Genomic DNA, 15549 nt, shown 5'->3' with positions numbered 1-15549 from the left:
AATCTAATGGTCTTTTAATAGAGTATGCTGTTTTCAGAGTACAGGTGAAGGGCTGTAATGTTCACATCCAAGAATGGAAGGAGTAAAACTGCAACCCAGAGCCATGTGTTTGAACCAGAGTATTTCGCAGAGCACCTTGCACAAACATGGTTCTCCAGAGGCTGCACCAAGGTATGAAAATTTAACTGTCTGCATCAGATATTCCTCATCAGAGCCAGAATTACAAGTGGACCCAACCCATGTCATAACATCAACCTCTGATTGCTGTTTACAGCCATATGAGCCTCACCTCTAGCTATGATAACACACCAACAAGCTGTGTGGCAGTAAGGCATGTGCCATCATGAGTGATGGCTGAGAAGCTCAGCCTGTTGCCCTGTTGAACCTCCCCCTTGACACTGGTGAGGACACATCTGGAGAAGAGAAGGTTGAGAGGGGATCTCATAACTGTTTATAAATATCTGAAGTGCATGAGTCAAGTCAATGTAGGCGGACACTTTTCAGTGGAGTGTGGTAATAGAATAAGGACAAGGGGCAGAAACTGTAACACAGGAAGTTCTGTGCTAACATAAGGAAGAACTTCTTTTTTGTCAGGAGAGATGGAGCACTGGAACAAGTTGCTCAGAGAGAGGTGGATTCTCCTTCTCTGGAGGTATTCAAGACCTACCTTTGTTACCTGCTGTTGGGAACCTGCTTTAACAGGAGGCTGGACTCGATCTCTAGAGGTCACTTCCAGCCCTTATGGTTCTGTGACACTCCCCAAACCCACCCACCAGCCATCCTCCTTATCATAACACATCTACAGCAGCTCCTTACATCCTCATCATGTTCCAGTTCCAGGCCAGCCTCCACCAGGTTCCCCTCGTACTCCTCTCTGCGAAACCTCTTGTCATCTTCATGGCAGTCAGCGTGGGGCTCGCTCTCACCCATCTCCATCTGCAAACTCTTCCCAGGCAGTGGATCCTGCTTGGTGCTCCTGGCACCTGCATCATTGTGCTGGGATCTCCTGGTGAGCGTCCTCCCAGCTGAAGACTTCTTGTAGTGATATACTAGGATGTAATCCACTTTCCTCTTGCCATCTCGGAAGTAGAGTCCATATTTGCAGTCAGCATCTGGATTTTTGGATAGGGAATTCAATAGCTGGAAGCAGGGAGTGAGAAGGAGAAGAATAATTAGTGCACAGTCAAATGGGCACCAAGCAGACCAGGGCCTGGTATCAAGCACTGCTTTACCAGAACACACCAAGACCTAAATACAGACAGCAAGCCTGCAGGAGCAGCCCCCACATGCTACTCACTGAAAACAATTTTGCAAGTTAACACTCGCAATTTTCCTGATAGCCGGCTGGGATTTCATTGGTCAGAAGTAAATAGATAAAATGACTGGGATTTAATCTAATTCCCAGCACACTGCTTCTTAAGTCAGCTACTGGGTAGTTTTGGTTGTCTCCACTGAGGGTTAATTGCCACTAAGATCATCTGTCCTCTTCCATCTGGGACATCTGTGTTTTGGTTCTGACAGATAGATTGATATCATACGCAAACATTTCTCACTTCTTTTATCTATGGCTGCTAGTTTGTATCATCTGAGAAAGAGATCAGCCCCCATACAGACTGAAGGGAGCCAGCTGGGCGTCGAGGGCGGCCAATACCCATGGACTGCAGCCAGGGAAGCATGCTCCTTGCTAGCTGAGTTCACCACTCTTCTCCCCACTTATCAAAACCCAGCCTGCCTCACAACATGAGGGTGGCAAGGGCTTTGTTTCTGCCTTGAACTAGTGCTGTGTAGGTTGGCTGCGCAGTGCTGCAGGACACAAGTCTCAAAACAGCCTCATTTTCACACACTTGCCTGAAAACCAGACAGGATAACTATAAAGACATACCAAAGTACTAACAAATATTAATTTCTGTCTTTCCTTGAACCTGTTGAAAATTTGACCCTCTTGAGGACTGGCTGACTTTGTAGGAGAGTCTGCTGCACTCTGCATACAAAAGCCTCAACACATTCCCTAACGATAAGAATAACTCTACTGCACTGTGAAAGGGATGAGCCAAAGGACTCCAAAGAAGCTCGTTGTCCTGATTTAAAGAAGTAAATAGAGTCTTTGCAGGTTGTTCTTTAATACTGCGAGATTCTTGTAGGCCACGGAGATGGAAAGGCGCATCAGCCAAGACCATGCATGGCCTGATCCTCTGCTTGTAGAAAAGACAAAGAATGGGTATCTCTATTTCAAAACAACCCTGACAGAATCATTCCACCACACTCAACCCTAATTAAGCACAATGAATCAAGCACTGCTTTTCTTGTGAGTCTTTCTCCAGCATGGTCTGTTACATAGCTCACTCCACCTCCACTCCTTCACCTGAATAAACTTTTATGCGCTTATGACACAGCCAGCTTCTAATCCTGTGCATTTATGTTACTAACTTCCTTTAAAACTGCTGATAAAAAGTTTTAACCGAGGTACAATTAATGATGCTAGAAATCTGACTATGAGAAACAATCTCTGCTGTGTGTTACAAACTGTTTAACATTACCTCTGCTAACAGTAGTTTTTGCATGCAGTTTTGGACATTTATGCTCAGCGTGGGCAGATTTAAAGGTTGCCACAGCCTTACTGACAGATTACTCTGAGAATAACCAAACCCTTTTTAGGATAGGAGTTAAAAAAGGTTCCCTTGTTTCCCTTTGCCAGCCCACACACCTAAGCACCAAGCCCACCAAAAAAGCAGGTGCTGTGGCTGGCAGCAGCCTCCTCTGCACCCCTGAAAGGGAAGGGGGAGACTGGCAGAGCCTTCAAGGAAAGGGAACATTTGGGAATGAGGTAAGGAAATAAGTACAGCATGCTAGCTGCTGCACATCTGGCAGGTCCTTTACTCACTGTGCTTTCATGCTGGTCATATCCTATATCCTCAATAGCTCGGATGTTGATGATGTGGATCCCCTTCTCCTCAGCAGGCAGGCAGGAGTATTTCTTATTAACCCTCATGCCTGACTCGTCTGGAACCTCACTGAGGTTGTCAGGCAGAAAATCCACTCCATGAAAATCACTGTCTGTGTCTGAAAGGAAAAGGAACAACTTAATAAGGACACTTTAATCCCAACACATGCTCCTCCCAGAGCCACCCAAGCTGAGACGTATCCTGTTCCTGCCCTCAGCTGCCAATGAGCCTCCCTGCAGGGCTCCCACCCACCCCTTGCTTGGTTCGAGAGCCCGTGGCCCTGAGTTCAATCTCCTCCTCTGAGGAATACTCCCCGACATCCCCACCATGGTGCTGACACACCAACTAAATGCTTTTTCCCTCAAGCAAGCAGGTGTTGTGTAGAATGTGATGAACCATTCCCACTTACCTGGACATACCAGGTTTTCTCAGCCCTACCCTGCCAAGCACCCTTAGCACTCCTACTTAGTATTTAATCCTATAGGTGGTCTAAAGGATTTCATATATAAATTTCATTACAAATAGGACCACCAGCTAACAGTTGAAAAACAAACCGTCACTTGCATATGCACATTGAAACACACACATGTACATTTATACACACAATGGAAGGCAAAGTTTTTCAAGATTTGATTCATTTTAACAAAGAAGCAAAATACCGCAGAGCTATGCCTTTTTCCAAACCCCTTGGGAGCTGGATTTGCTTGTCTAAGGAGCAAAGATAAAGCAAGAATTTTAGAATTTAGCCTTGAGAGGATACTAAATTAACTTTCCCCCAAAGACAAACAAGAAAAACATGCAGAGGAGCACATTCTAGAAGCTAAGCTGCAACAATCTGTTGCTGCAGCTTGTCCAATGCTCTGCCTCTGGAACAGGGATCAGCCAAAACCATGTGTGTACACATTACACACAGTGCCTCTGGGCCTTGGACAGAAGTAGCCCCTTAGAGAAACACTCCTCCTTTCTACCTACTAACTTTAGGATGAAGTGAGGAAACACATCACATTTTAGCCAGCTATTTCTTAGCTTTAGGGAATGCTGCTCTACACCCAGTGACCTGTCTGAACGTGGTAGATCTTCAGAGGTGGCATGGCAAGGAAGGCAGGGGAGATCACATTCCCCAGCTGGTTTGTGGAAAACACAGGATGCAGAACGTCTGATAAGGTGCAGAGCAGGGATGCTACTTCATGGGTCTCAACAGGCTGAAGAAATGTGGCCTCACAAAGCTCAGCTAAGCCAAATGCAAGGTCTGTACCTGGACAAAAGTAAGCATGGGCAACGCCTGCAGCACAGCAGGAAGGTGTGGTGCTTCTTGGGCTTATCAGTTATAAAGAGAAGAGCACTTGGTAAGAAAGCCAAGCTTCTCTGGAACCATCAGTCATGCTTCTCTGGAAACAGCAATTTCCTTAAGTTTATGGATCTTCATTTCAGTCCCTGTACTTAGGAAATCTGCTGTCCCAAGCAACATTCAACAAGTGCCACATTTTCCCTGGGTGTTCAAGGCATTCCTAGGAACTGCAGTGTTCAGATCTGATGTCTGGTATCCACATCCTCCCCACTCCTGACCGATTAACACTATAACCTTTGCACAGAGCTTGGGCAGTAATTATCCTCATGTATTTCATGCGTACAGCACGTAGCACCCATATCACTGCACGTATGTGCTGCTATCCCTGGCTTTCCTTTAAGATTCTAGATCACTCCTGTGATCTTGGGACAGGATCCTCAAACTCAGCAAATCACTTGAATAACAACTTGCAAAAATCAAAGAATCTCTTGATGGGATAATGTAGAAATGCACACAAAAATCAGCAGTCTAATGGGAGCAACTAGCATGACAATAACAATTCCCCACACATCTCTGCTCTGTTTTTCCCGAGCATATACATGCACACATACAAACTCCATGAACACTCAAGTACTTATAATGTATGTTATCAGCTGCATATTCCTTTTCTTCTTCTTCCCCCCCCCCATAGTTTTTAGGTATTCACATAATACAGCAACTCTTGGAACTTCCTACACATAACTACCTATATTTGGATTTGGAAGAATGCCTGAAACAATTTTCTAGATACAATAGCTTAAATGCTAGAAAACTCCTCTTTCCTTCCTCCTCCTCTGACACACATAGAAAATTAAACCTAGGTACTCCACCAGATCACAAAGATCACTAGGAGTGAAGTGTCAATTACTGACTTATTGAATCTAAATATATTTTGTACTTTATAATGTGTCTGTGAACTGAAAAGCTCTAGATTAGAAACCACAGTTAAAATGAAAAACATTTGGAATGGAAAACCACAAGCTTCAGTGGGCCCAAACAAACTCTCTGTGCTCTGTTCAGCTTCTCAACTGTATTTGTTAAGTTTGCAGTGCAGAGCAAGGAGACCTACTCCGGTGATTCAGTGCTATTGTGTAAGCCCAAGCAATCAGCCATCCGCAAGCATATATTTACATTTCTGTTTACGCATCAGTAGCCTGGCAATATCTGAAAGTACAAGTGCTTAAGGTAGGCAATGAATCATAAAATTTTGGTTTATTATGACGACTGGAAAAAGACAAGAAACGGTGAGAACGCCATTGATACAATCTTAATTACAAGAAGTTTGATTTCTGTGCTTGAAGGTGATGTCAGGATTTAAGGCTAAGTAAAGCCATCCAAGCCACTTTGGTAATTATAAACGCACAGGGATTACGAGTAGTTCACATACACTGATTTGGCAGAGGTCAAAGCATTCTGTTACAGAACATCTTTTGATAAAAGACACAATATTTTAAAACTCAAGTCTGTATATTGAGTTAATCATATTAAATAACAACAATAAATTTATCTGAAATTAAATATATGCTCTAAATTATTTATGTCAAGTTAGCAGGCACAAAATGAAGAGCACAAAGAGTGCCAGCTTCCTAATTCAGCTACAGTCACATCTTAAGCTCTTTGTAGGGAGCTGAAAGGAGAGGATTATTGTGACAACTGCTGGCTTTGCTACTTTTTAACACTGACTAACCCACTCTTTTCTATTACTAACCAGAAAGTGCTACAGTAAAGTCTTGAAGAAGTGCTTCACATGTTTCAGCACAGCCATATAAAGAGCTGCCGTCACCCCTCCAGTTCCACAGCCTATGGTGTTCAAAACTCCATGGATTGCAAGATAGCAGAAACTCCTGCTATTGTAAACTCAGACCCACCCAACACTTCTATGCATTATTATGGAATTACAGAATCACTTGAGTTTGAAGGGACCCTTAAAGGCCACTTTGGTATAACTCCCTTTGCAAGAGCAGAGACACCTACATTAGATCAGGTGCTCAGAGCTCCATCCAGTGTGACTCCGAATGTCTCCTGTGCCAGTGCCTCATCACCCTTATCGTAAAAAAACCTTTCTCTTTATATCCAGTCTAAATCTCTCCTTTTCAGACTGAAATCATTTCACCTTGTCCTGTCGAAACAGACTCTGCTGTCTGTCCCATTCATTTTTATAGCCCTCCCCCCCTCCCCCTTCTTTAGCCATTTTGTCATTTCTTAGTATTTGGTACGAATCTCAGAAAACCCTGCCAAATATACACTACTGTTCCAATTAATTCTGCCCCTGAATCTCCTGTGTGTATCTCATTTTGAATAATACAGGAAACAAGATAACATTACTAAAAAAGTACTTGGAAACATCTGCTTCTTTGTGCAACTTTCAATTGCAGCTGCAAAACATCCTCAGGCAAGCTCCTCTTAACGCTAATTAACAACAAATTTTCTACCACAGAAATCTGGCATGCTATACTGCAACCTGTACACATTTGAACAATGCCTCTTCTTTTGCTAAACTTCAGTGACCAGATGAACAAGAATTGAAAATCAGCTCGAGAAGTAGAAGCACTTTTCCTAATACCTGCCTGGGCCTTGGACAACTACTTTATGAATATCATATTCATAATCCCTTATAATCACCAAATATTAAAATAAATGGAAAAATGCATTGTCACAATGTAGCTTTACGGAACCATCTGGCTCTAGATCTAAAACAAGGCTGAGTACATTTAAGTAACTGAACAGCTATTTCACCACTCAACATGAAAGCCACAAAGCAGCTGAAGCAATCTCTTATCTCCTGTTTCTTTCTTTTTTAGGGAGTATACTTAAGAAAGTGGCTAGAACAAAAAGTCATAAAGATATCTGAACTAGCTGTCCCAGTTTTTCTCAATAAGGAAGAAGCAGGACAGTTACAAGACTGCGTGATTCAAGATTTTCTAATGTCCAGATTGTTACCTTTTTGCATCATATAAGTACTAATTGAACTTGGAAAAAAAATTTGAGGATCATGCAGGATATGTTCCCTGAACTTGAGGTTTTAAAGAACCAGGAGCCAGAGCACTCAAACACTTTTAGACCCCTTAAACTTAAGGCAGTTCTTTCATATAAATTGTGATGGAAAAGTGCTGTGCGTGGTCTCTGAAACTGATAACAATCCCACTGTGATAGAGAGGAGAGAAAGTCACTCACTCACAAATATTTATTTTTTTAAAAATTAAAATATATATACACACAGATATATGTAAGTTGAATATTTTGTTTATACTATTTTCTGAGGAAATACCAGTGTAGCAAAATATTGGGTACTTTTCTGTTAGAAGGCTTTTGTGTTTTTTAAACTTCAGCAGATAGAGAGAACTTCTAAGTGTGTTTTTACTTAATATATATTGCCCCCTAGCAGCAGAATCCTCCTTCAGCACAGCCTCATCCATTTCATTACTTCCCATATTGCCCAAATTCAAAGGTAGAGGTTAATGCTTGGGTTAGGAAAACAAACAAACAAACAAGCCCTCACAATCAACTCACCCATTACTTCCTCCTCTTCTTTATCTCACACACAATACATCGAAAGGCTCACTGTTCAGATTTGGAGCCTGAAATCTCTGCTTCGTCCTCGGGAGAAATAAGGCAAGGCAAATGTCAAGGAAGCCTCAGGCGTGCCAGCCCAGCAGCACGCCTCATTGCTGACCTATGGGTCATTCCTCCTGACCCACTAAATCCTGCTGCAGGCACGCCAGTGAGGATACCCGCTGCTGGCACGCAGGGAGGGCTTTTTTGGGAGGCTGACACCTGTTTACGAGGCACTGGCTGGAGCCCAACATCCCAATCAGGAACCACTGCACTCTCCAAGGAGCGCTCATACATGTTCTGAACTTTTGTTCTATTTGAAGTCAAGGAGTTGAGAAGTGATTAGGATCCACATCTGGGAGCATGTGATGCAAATCTCCCCTCGCATCTGCTGGCATCAAGCTGTGGACTTGGGCTGCACCAATTCAGAGCACAGGAGGCTGCCCCAGTGCCACCAACAGAACAGATGAAGAGCTATTGTAAGGGACTGACAACCTGTTCCCATGAAAGATGACCACTTTCAGCTGTGTTGACATCTTCCCAAGATGTGACTCCCTCTTCCTTTCATCTCCTGTGGCATTCCACTTACTGGGACACCCTGGAACTCACCCATCTTGGCGCTTCTGCCTTTATTTTAGAACTTGGCCACAGCCTGGGTCTGCACAGAGCATTACTTTAATGAAGCGAACAGAGAGGAAGGCATGATCCAATTCATTAATAATAAATATCTAAATCAAAGAGCAATATCAAATGAGGCTCCAAGGACAGCCTTCTCCCCAGAACAGAAATATTTCTAAAGCAGGACTGTCTCCATACAGCTGAAGCTGATAACTTCATTAGCACTTCCAATTATATAGCAGAGCCCATTCAGTGCATCCAGCATTTGGAAACCTGAAAACCAACCCCTGTCACACGGGTGAAGTCAGGATTATTTGAAACGTGGGCTCAGGCACATTTCTCAGTACTGGATCAACTGTGGTTCTCCAGAATGGGGCTGCAGCTTTCCCAGAAGGCTGTCACACTTTTAAAGTTATTGATCTATTATTATCAGGAACATGTTAAAAGAAGGCCGGACAACTATGGCATCATTTCTATTTCTGCCCTTCTATTTTCACTTATAAAGATTAATTGTCGCTGTTTGAAGCATTGCAGCCCCAGGTTTGAACACACCCGATCTGATACATCCTCTGTGAAATCTGAACACATAAAGCCAATTACCTTAAAAATGTAACGATAGGAAAATGAACCTTTGGGGTGAAAAGGCATTTTCAAGGACCAGCAAATATAAATTCTATTGGGAGCCACCAAAGTTATCCTACTAAGATACGCAGGCCTTGGAAAATCCCACATTTCATAAAAACAAAAAACACATGAAGCCTTTTCCCACACACCCACCTATGACAGAGTGCACTTTTTTTTCTCCCCAGTTACCAAGAACTATTTCATGGTTTATTAAGTACATCTGTTTTCAGACATGCTTCTAAAATAGGAAAAATCCAGCACACTTACACTTCTACCACAAGACACTGGAAAAATATTTCAGATTTGCTACTGTTGCTATTCCAGGAAAAGCATCATTGAGGCCACGCTCGAGCATAAAGCAGACTGTTCTTTGCAAACCCTAATTAGTCTTACAAATTATTTACATATTTCTGTCATTTGATAGCATTTGAGTGCAAAAGAGACAAAAAGAGCAAAATCCTGCTTCTAGTTAACTTCAACATACATACGGAACAATCTTTACAGCATTTTTGTGTTTCAACCAGTTTTAAGGAGAGCAGAAACACTGGCACGATTCACCACTGGAACTAAAGACTGTACCCCTCTTTCTTACAGAAATTACTGCTGCCTCCCGAAGCACCTGCTGATATTTTCCTTGGACATATTCTGCAACTTCACATCCCCAAACACGTCATGGGAACAGGAGAATGCATTACATAAGGAAGACCAAATGCCTGCCATGGATGCCGGCAGGTATGCTTTGAAGGGTTATAATGCTAATTATTTTTGTTCATATGCTCCAAAGGAAGGCAATTGGTTCCAGGGACAGAACTAAGATGAAAGGAAAACGTTACTGAAGATACTGTGAGGAGAGTACGGTGTGCATTGCAACAATGTATATCTAAGCTCTCATAGCAACTTCTAAAGATATTTAAATACATTTAAAGTACTGCATGTATTTTCCCTAGCCAGACTATTAAAAATAGTTCTTCATACTAAAAATGGAGGTTCTAAAAGGTCTGCTGCAAAGGTATCATTCATAAACTGCAACCACAGACCAAGGTCATAGCACATAGTCACCCATAAAGTTGTTCTTGATACAAAAGATTTCCAATTTCTAATCTCGAAACATCAACACTTGTGTTTAAATTTCTGTTTATCAATGTTACAAGTACATTCTGATAGTATAGATTTAGGCATGAAGCCTCACAGCAGCTGATGATTTCCTGTAGGAAACAAAGCTTCTAAAATACACAGGGCACCTCTGGAGATGCTTTAGTTCCTCAGACCTCATCACATAACTAAATATTCTGTAAGATTTTGCCTAACCTGATAAAGATGTTTCTGATTACAGTCACCACATGCAGCAGCTGTAGCTCCCCTACACTTGCATTCAAAGATCCAAGGACTCTTCATCTGAATCAGCCTGGGTGGAGTCAGGTTCTATATGGCAGAGTTCCATGTTATACATGTTATTTGGGTGCGTCAGAACAGGTGGAGCTGATTTGATAGTGAGGTGGCAGTAGGCAATTTTCAGCCAGGACCTAGGGCAGCCTCAGCTCTATGCTATTTGAGATGCCTTTCCACAGGTGATAGAACTAATAAGTGTATGCTGAACAAAGCTTGAAGGTATGCACAGGCCTTAGCAAGCATTAAGATCCTGCTGTTTTAACATGGATGCAGAGAAACATTGCAATCAACTCAATCAATCCACTGCAAAGTTCCACCAGCAAATGAAATAAGCTTTATCTCACATTAGGCAGGTGAACACAAATGAGAGGGGAAAATGCTATTAACTCCTGCCTGAGAGAATTCCCATGTCTTAATGGACCAAATTTAGGCATTCCAGAGGCACAAGACCTAAGGAGTCACTATTGCAACCAAGCAGGCTCTTTGCTTTTAAGGAAGAACTGGGATCTAACTGCCATAAGGAAGCTGATCCTACAGCAAGGTGCCACAAGTCAGCTGGCTTTCCCTGTGCCTGAGGATGCACATGCTACAGATACTCCCACCTAGTACCCCTGATAGTCCTGTCCTGAATTGCAAAATTCTTGGAGTAGAAAACTAATCTGAGCAAAGCCAACTTCCCTATAGTTTTGGCAAGAGCAATAGCAGGGCCAAGACCCTTGTTAAGGCATTTCAAGACCCCCAGATGAAAGGCACACTTGAAATGTTTGAGCAGTCATGCATTACACAGTTTGGCCATCAGCAGCAAAGATGGTAATGACAGCAGCACTGAGTCCAGACTCACCAAATCTCTTCCTTAGTAAGCTTTTGATTATCTTTGCTACCTATTACATCCTCTCATCAAACAAGCAATCAAGACCCTGTCTAAGTGTAAACTGCTGCCCTGTAGGTTTTGTAGAAGACTCATTAAAGACTGTGAGTTAAACAACGGAACACTGAACAATCCACTTTTACTACAGAAGATCAAAGAAGAGGAAATTGCCAGGAAATCTGTTTTGACTATAAAAAGCTAAGAACCAGATCCAAAAAAAGCGTGGAGGATTCTTGAGGGTGCTACAGGTGGTCAGAACAGGGTTCATTCCTAAATTGCTCTTACATGTTTGTGTTGTGAGAACAAAACTGCTCTAATGTACCTGAACAATAGAAAGGCAACTGTAACTCAATGTTCTACCTCAAAAAAAGTGAGATAAATAGAAAAAGAGAGTCGTTTCTGTCTTGTTCATTAGTCTTTCAGTAACCATCCATGAAAAGAGACCAAGAGCTGAGACAGCAACCAGCAATCAAGCATTAGTCTTGCTATAACATACTCTAAATACATATACAAGTTCTCCTTCCTTTAGGAAAGAGCTCTGAACAGCATAAACGTTGGACTCATCAGGACATAAGCTAGAAATGATACAGTTTGAAATAATGCCTCTCTCTTGTAGACAAAGATTCTGCTGATTCCCAAATTTATCTGTTCAGTTACAGTGCTGCAAGCAAATAGCATGACTCTCTCCTGGACCATACAATGTAAGGCTCCACCAAAAAAAAATGCTTTCATCTTATTTATAGTGCATAGAAAATGTACGGCTCCCCCTTAGAGAGCAAGCTGTCACTAACAAAACTGATGACCAAAACATGATGAGACATTAGTGAAACATAACCATGAAGTGGACCAAAACCCATGCATCAAACCCACATAACCCACAGTCTGTCTGAAGATACTCTGGGTAAGAAAGGAAATGGGGGATTCCTGGCAAGAGCCAGAATTTGACACAAAGGCAGGTACACAGAAAAAGAGAAAACATTATTTGTTATCATATTTCCTGACAAAGACATTGAAAATGATGTAAGCTTGATATCTGGAGAGGGCCAAGATTTCATCTTAGAATTTAAAAGGAATTTATTTTCCTCCATGCATGATTAAGTTCGCAAGCATAAAGCAAAATTTTATTATGTTTTTCTGGTTCACATTCATTTGCTGTCTTTTTTAAATTTTTATTTTATTTTATTTTTTTTTAAGAAAATGAAAACGTTCTATCCATTATCTGGTAAATGTTTATAAGCTCAGTGAGAAAAACTAAACAGTGGAATAAAACAGAATTAAAATTTAATACACCACGTCTTCAGGCACTGAAGTATTTAGAACAACAATATTCTCTATGAAAAAAAGTTCTTATTTAACCAAAATATTTGGAACAATTATTTATTTGGATACTGTCTTTTAAGGTATTTACTATTCTATAAACTTAAAAGAAATGCATTTTAAGCTTCTAATTGTAAGCTTTATCAATATTAACATATTCTCTATCTTGGTTGATAGTTACAGCCAATTTACAAAAAGCATGACATGTTCTTCCAGCTAAGTTTAAGGTCTCATGAATATTCTGTTTATTTAAATAGAATTACTTGTGTTTTTTAGAAACTACCTCAAAGGGCTCACTTTTTAATGTAAAATACATTTAAGAGGAAAAAAAAAATGTTGTTCTGCCTCATCACAGTGATTTTAACAACACTGGAAATGAAAGGAATGGAGGGCAACTAAATAAATATAAATGAAATTGATTCAGTTCTGATGGTCATCAGATCTTACTGTGATAATTCTCTAGAAACGTCATCAAACTGCTTGCTTTACTAACCTTTTGGGTTTCTGGAACCTATATAGACGTTGCTATTTTCTATTATGACTGGCTAGTATTCTGTGAAGTGATGTGATAGAGCAACAGTGGTTACAGTGGAACAGGTGCCATAATGCTAGATCAGCTATTGCTCAATGCATCAATTTGGGAGTCATAAGATATTTAAACATTTGAATCAGTTGCAGTGGTTTAAAAAAATTCCAGGCACTCAAGCACAAATTTATTCTTTTCATACTGCCACTCTTCAGCCCAAACTCAAGATGAAGGCACCTTTTCAGTAGCTGCTCTGACAGACATACAGTCTTGATGTCAGAATACAGACCCATTTGGCCATCACAGCCTGAAGAAACAAGATAAACCTCCAAAGGATGTGTAAGGTGGAATGATACAAAGATGGTAACAGATATTCAAAAGGTTACTTATGAGGAAAAACTCACCAATATGGATGCCTTCGCTGGGAAACGCTGAGGTAATCTCCACCAGGGAGCAACCACCAAAAGAAGCTGTCTTAGTGGTGGTCAGCCCTTAAATGAGGTCTAGAGGAGATGGAGTCAAGCTCCACCCCTTCAGGGAGCACAGCTAAATTACTCTCACCTGTGCTCCCACAGCTGACCCGACACTTGCCTTAGCTGATTAATCAGAGGTTCAGGCTGTGATTATCAGTTTCCCATACAGGATGGAAATTTGTTTCATGCCAATACGGGATCTATAGAGGAGAATTAGCAACAGTATGTGGGACAAAATATTGCTACAGATTTCCCTGGCTTTATAGCATGTAAGAGAGCATATGTGACACAAATCGGAGGGGGCAGGGTTAAAGAAAGCTAAGCACAGAATCACTAAAGTTGAAAAAAGGCATCTATGATCATCAGGTCCAATTCACCAAGACATCCCCACCCAAGCTGCATCCCTAAGTCAGATCTCCCTGAGTAGTACTGTCCTCTTCAGAGAAGCTCCTCAAGCAGCGATGAGTAAATACAAGAGTTTTATACACCACTAATATTGATCTCAAGGATATTAGTGCCCTAAAACAGTGGATGGTGACTGCACCTTCAGATAACATGTAGTCCCTGAATCTGTTTTCCTGACCAAATTTTAGCAGGAGGCTGCCTTCTATTTAAGTGAAATTAAGACTTCTTTCTTATTATCACTCATCTTTAATTGCAGTATTCCAAGAAGTATTTGTAACACAGATCAGCAATTTATATCCTTTATTCCTTGCCTTCCTGCAAAGCGGATTCTTGCCTGCAAAGCCCAAGTGACTGGAGACAGAAGCACCACTGCAAGACAATGCCTGACAAGGTGGTTCAGCAAAGTGCTTCAAGAAAACTTCAGAGAATACAAAAAGTCTTTTTGATCAATGCCCTGCAATTGTAGAGGCTTAAAATACACCAAAAAATTGTATTTTCACAGAATCACAGAATCACCAAAGTTGGAAAAGACCTACAAGATCATCCAGTCCAACCATCCACCAGTCACCAATAGTGACTTTGTAGAAAGCTTGGTGCAAGTAAAAACTGAGATATGACTTGACCAGGCCCAAAGCTGAAGAGTGCCAGCTCTCACGTGAGAAGTTATCTACTTAGACTAATGCTGTCACCCCAGAACATGACTTGCCAGCTGAAAGAAAACACAATATCCAGAGTGCAGCAGTTTCTACAGTACCCTATCAGGACCCCCTTGGACAAGAAACTATCAACTGCTTTTTCTGCTATTCTCTTTGCTCACTAATCTGGCCTCAGGGTCTTGGAAGGAACTTGGCCTGTAATCCCTTAAACAAGATATAGGCATTTTAGCCAAATGCCAAAATCAGATAATTACAAAAAATAATAATAGTAAAAAAAATCTGCATCTGAAATGCTGTTTTTCATCGGAAATAATTATTAGCATGTTTGACTAACAGGATCGTATCTTGCTAATCTTGAGGCTTTTTAGTACTTGTATTCTGTTTGACTTCTCTCCTTATGCCAATTTATTTTGGAAATTTATGGTGTAATTCCCAGTACTTTGGATGGCATATCACATACCCACTTCAATAAACACTCTGGAGTACTGCTTAAATATGGAAATGCAGCAGCACAACCAAAGTGGAGATGTGTCTCAGGAAAAGAGGGAGGGAAAGGAGATGATCTGCACATACCCACGTGTATGCAATTAATTCAGCCCCACCAAATGGTTGTAAAATTTACAAATTGCAGAACATTGATTCAATTCAGAAAATAAAAATTTGTACATAGCAATGACCTTTAGAACTCTGTTCTTCTGAACAGAGCCCTGTTGCTTCATCAGGAACTGAATGTAACCAAAATAGGCATGCTGGTAGCCTTCTATTAGTCACAGCCCTCACGGGTGCAAAACTTACTGTCAGTTTGTGCAGGGATGCCAAGTTTCTGCTACTTAGAATGCCTCAATGTCCCCA

At 41.3% G+C, this 15549-nt stretch overlaps 1 protein-coding gene across 7 annotated transcripts in view; it reads right to left on the bottom strand.

Moving 5' to 3' along the window:
• ANO1 (anoctamin 1) overlaps positions 1-15549 on the bottom strand; it is a 72827-nt gene that overhangs the window by 37389 nt on the left and 19889 nt on the right. For 6 of the 7 annotated variants that reach the window (XM_085549981.1, XM_085549982.1, XM_015863687.3 and 3 more), the window contains exons 2-3: positions 2882-3060; positions 817-1140 (exon numbers count right to left, since the gene is read on the bottom strand). In XM_085549981.1, coding sequence (XP_085406107.1) covers positions 817-1140; positions 2882-2989 — 432 coding nt within the window. In that variant the 5' untranslated portion in view covers positions 2990-3060. Of the gene's footprint in view, positions 1-816; positions 1141-2881; positions 3061-7779; positions 7903-15549 lie in introns of those variants that run through there. The other variant, XM_015863686.2, reaches the window with a different exon arrangement.

This window comes from Coturnix japonica, chromosome 5, assembly GCF_054131305.1.
Source record: "Coturnix japonica strain WE chromosome 5, WE-NBRP24, whole genome shotgun sequence".
In the NCBI taxonomy this organism is placed as follows: Eukaryota; Metazoa; Chordata; class Aves; order Galliformes; family Phasianidae; genus Coturnix; species Coturnix japonica.
This window is presented reverse-complemented; position numbering and strand designations above follow the sequence as displayed.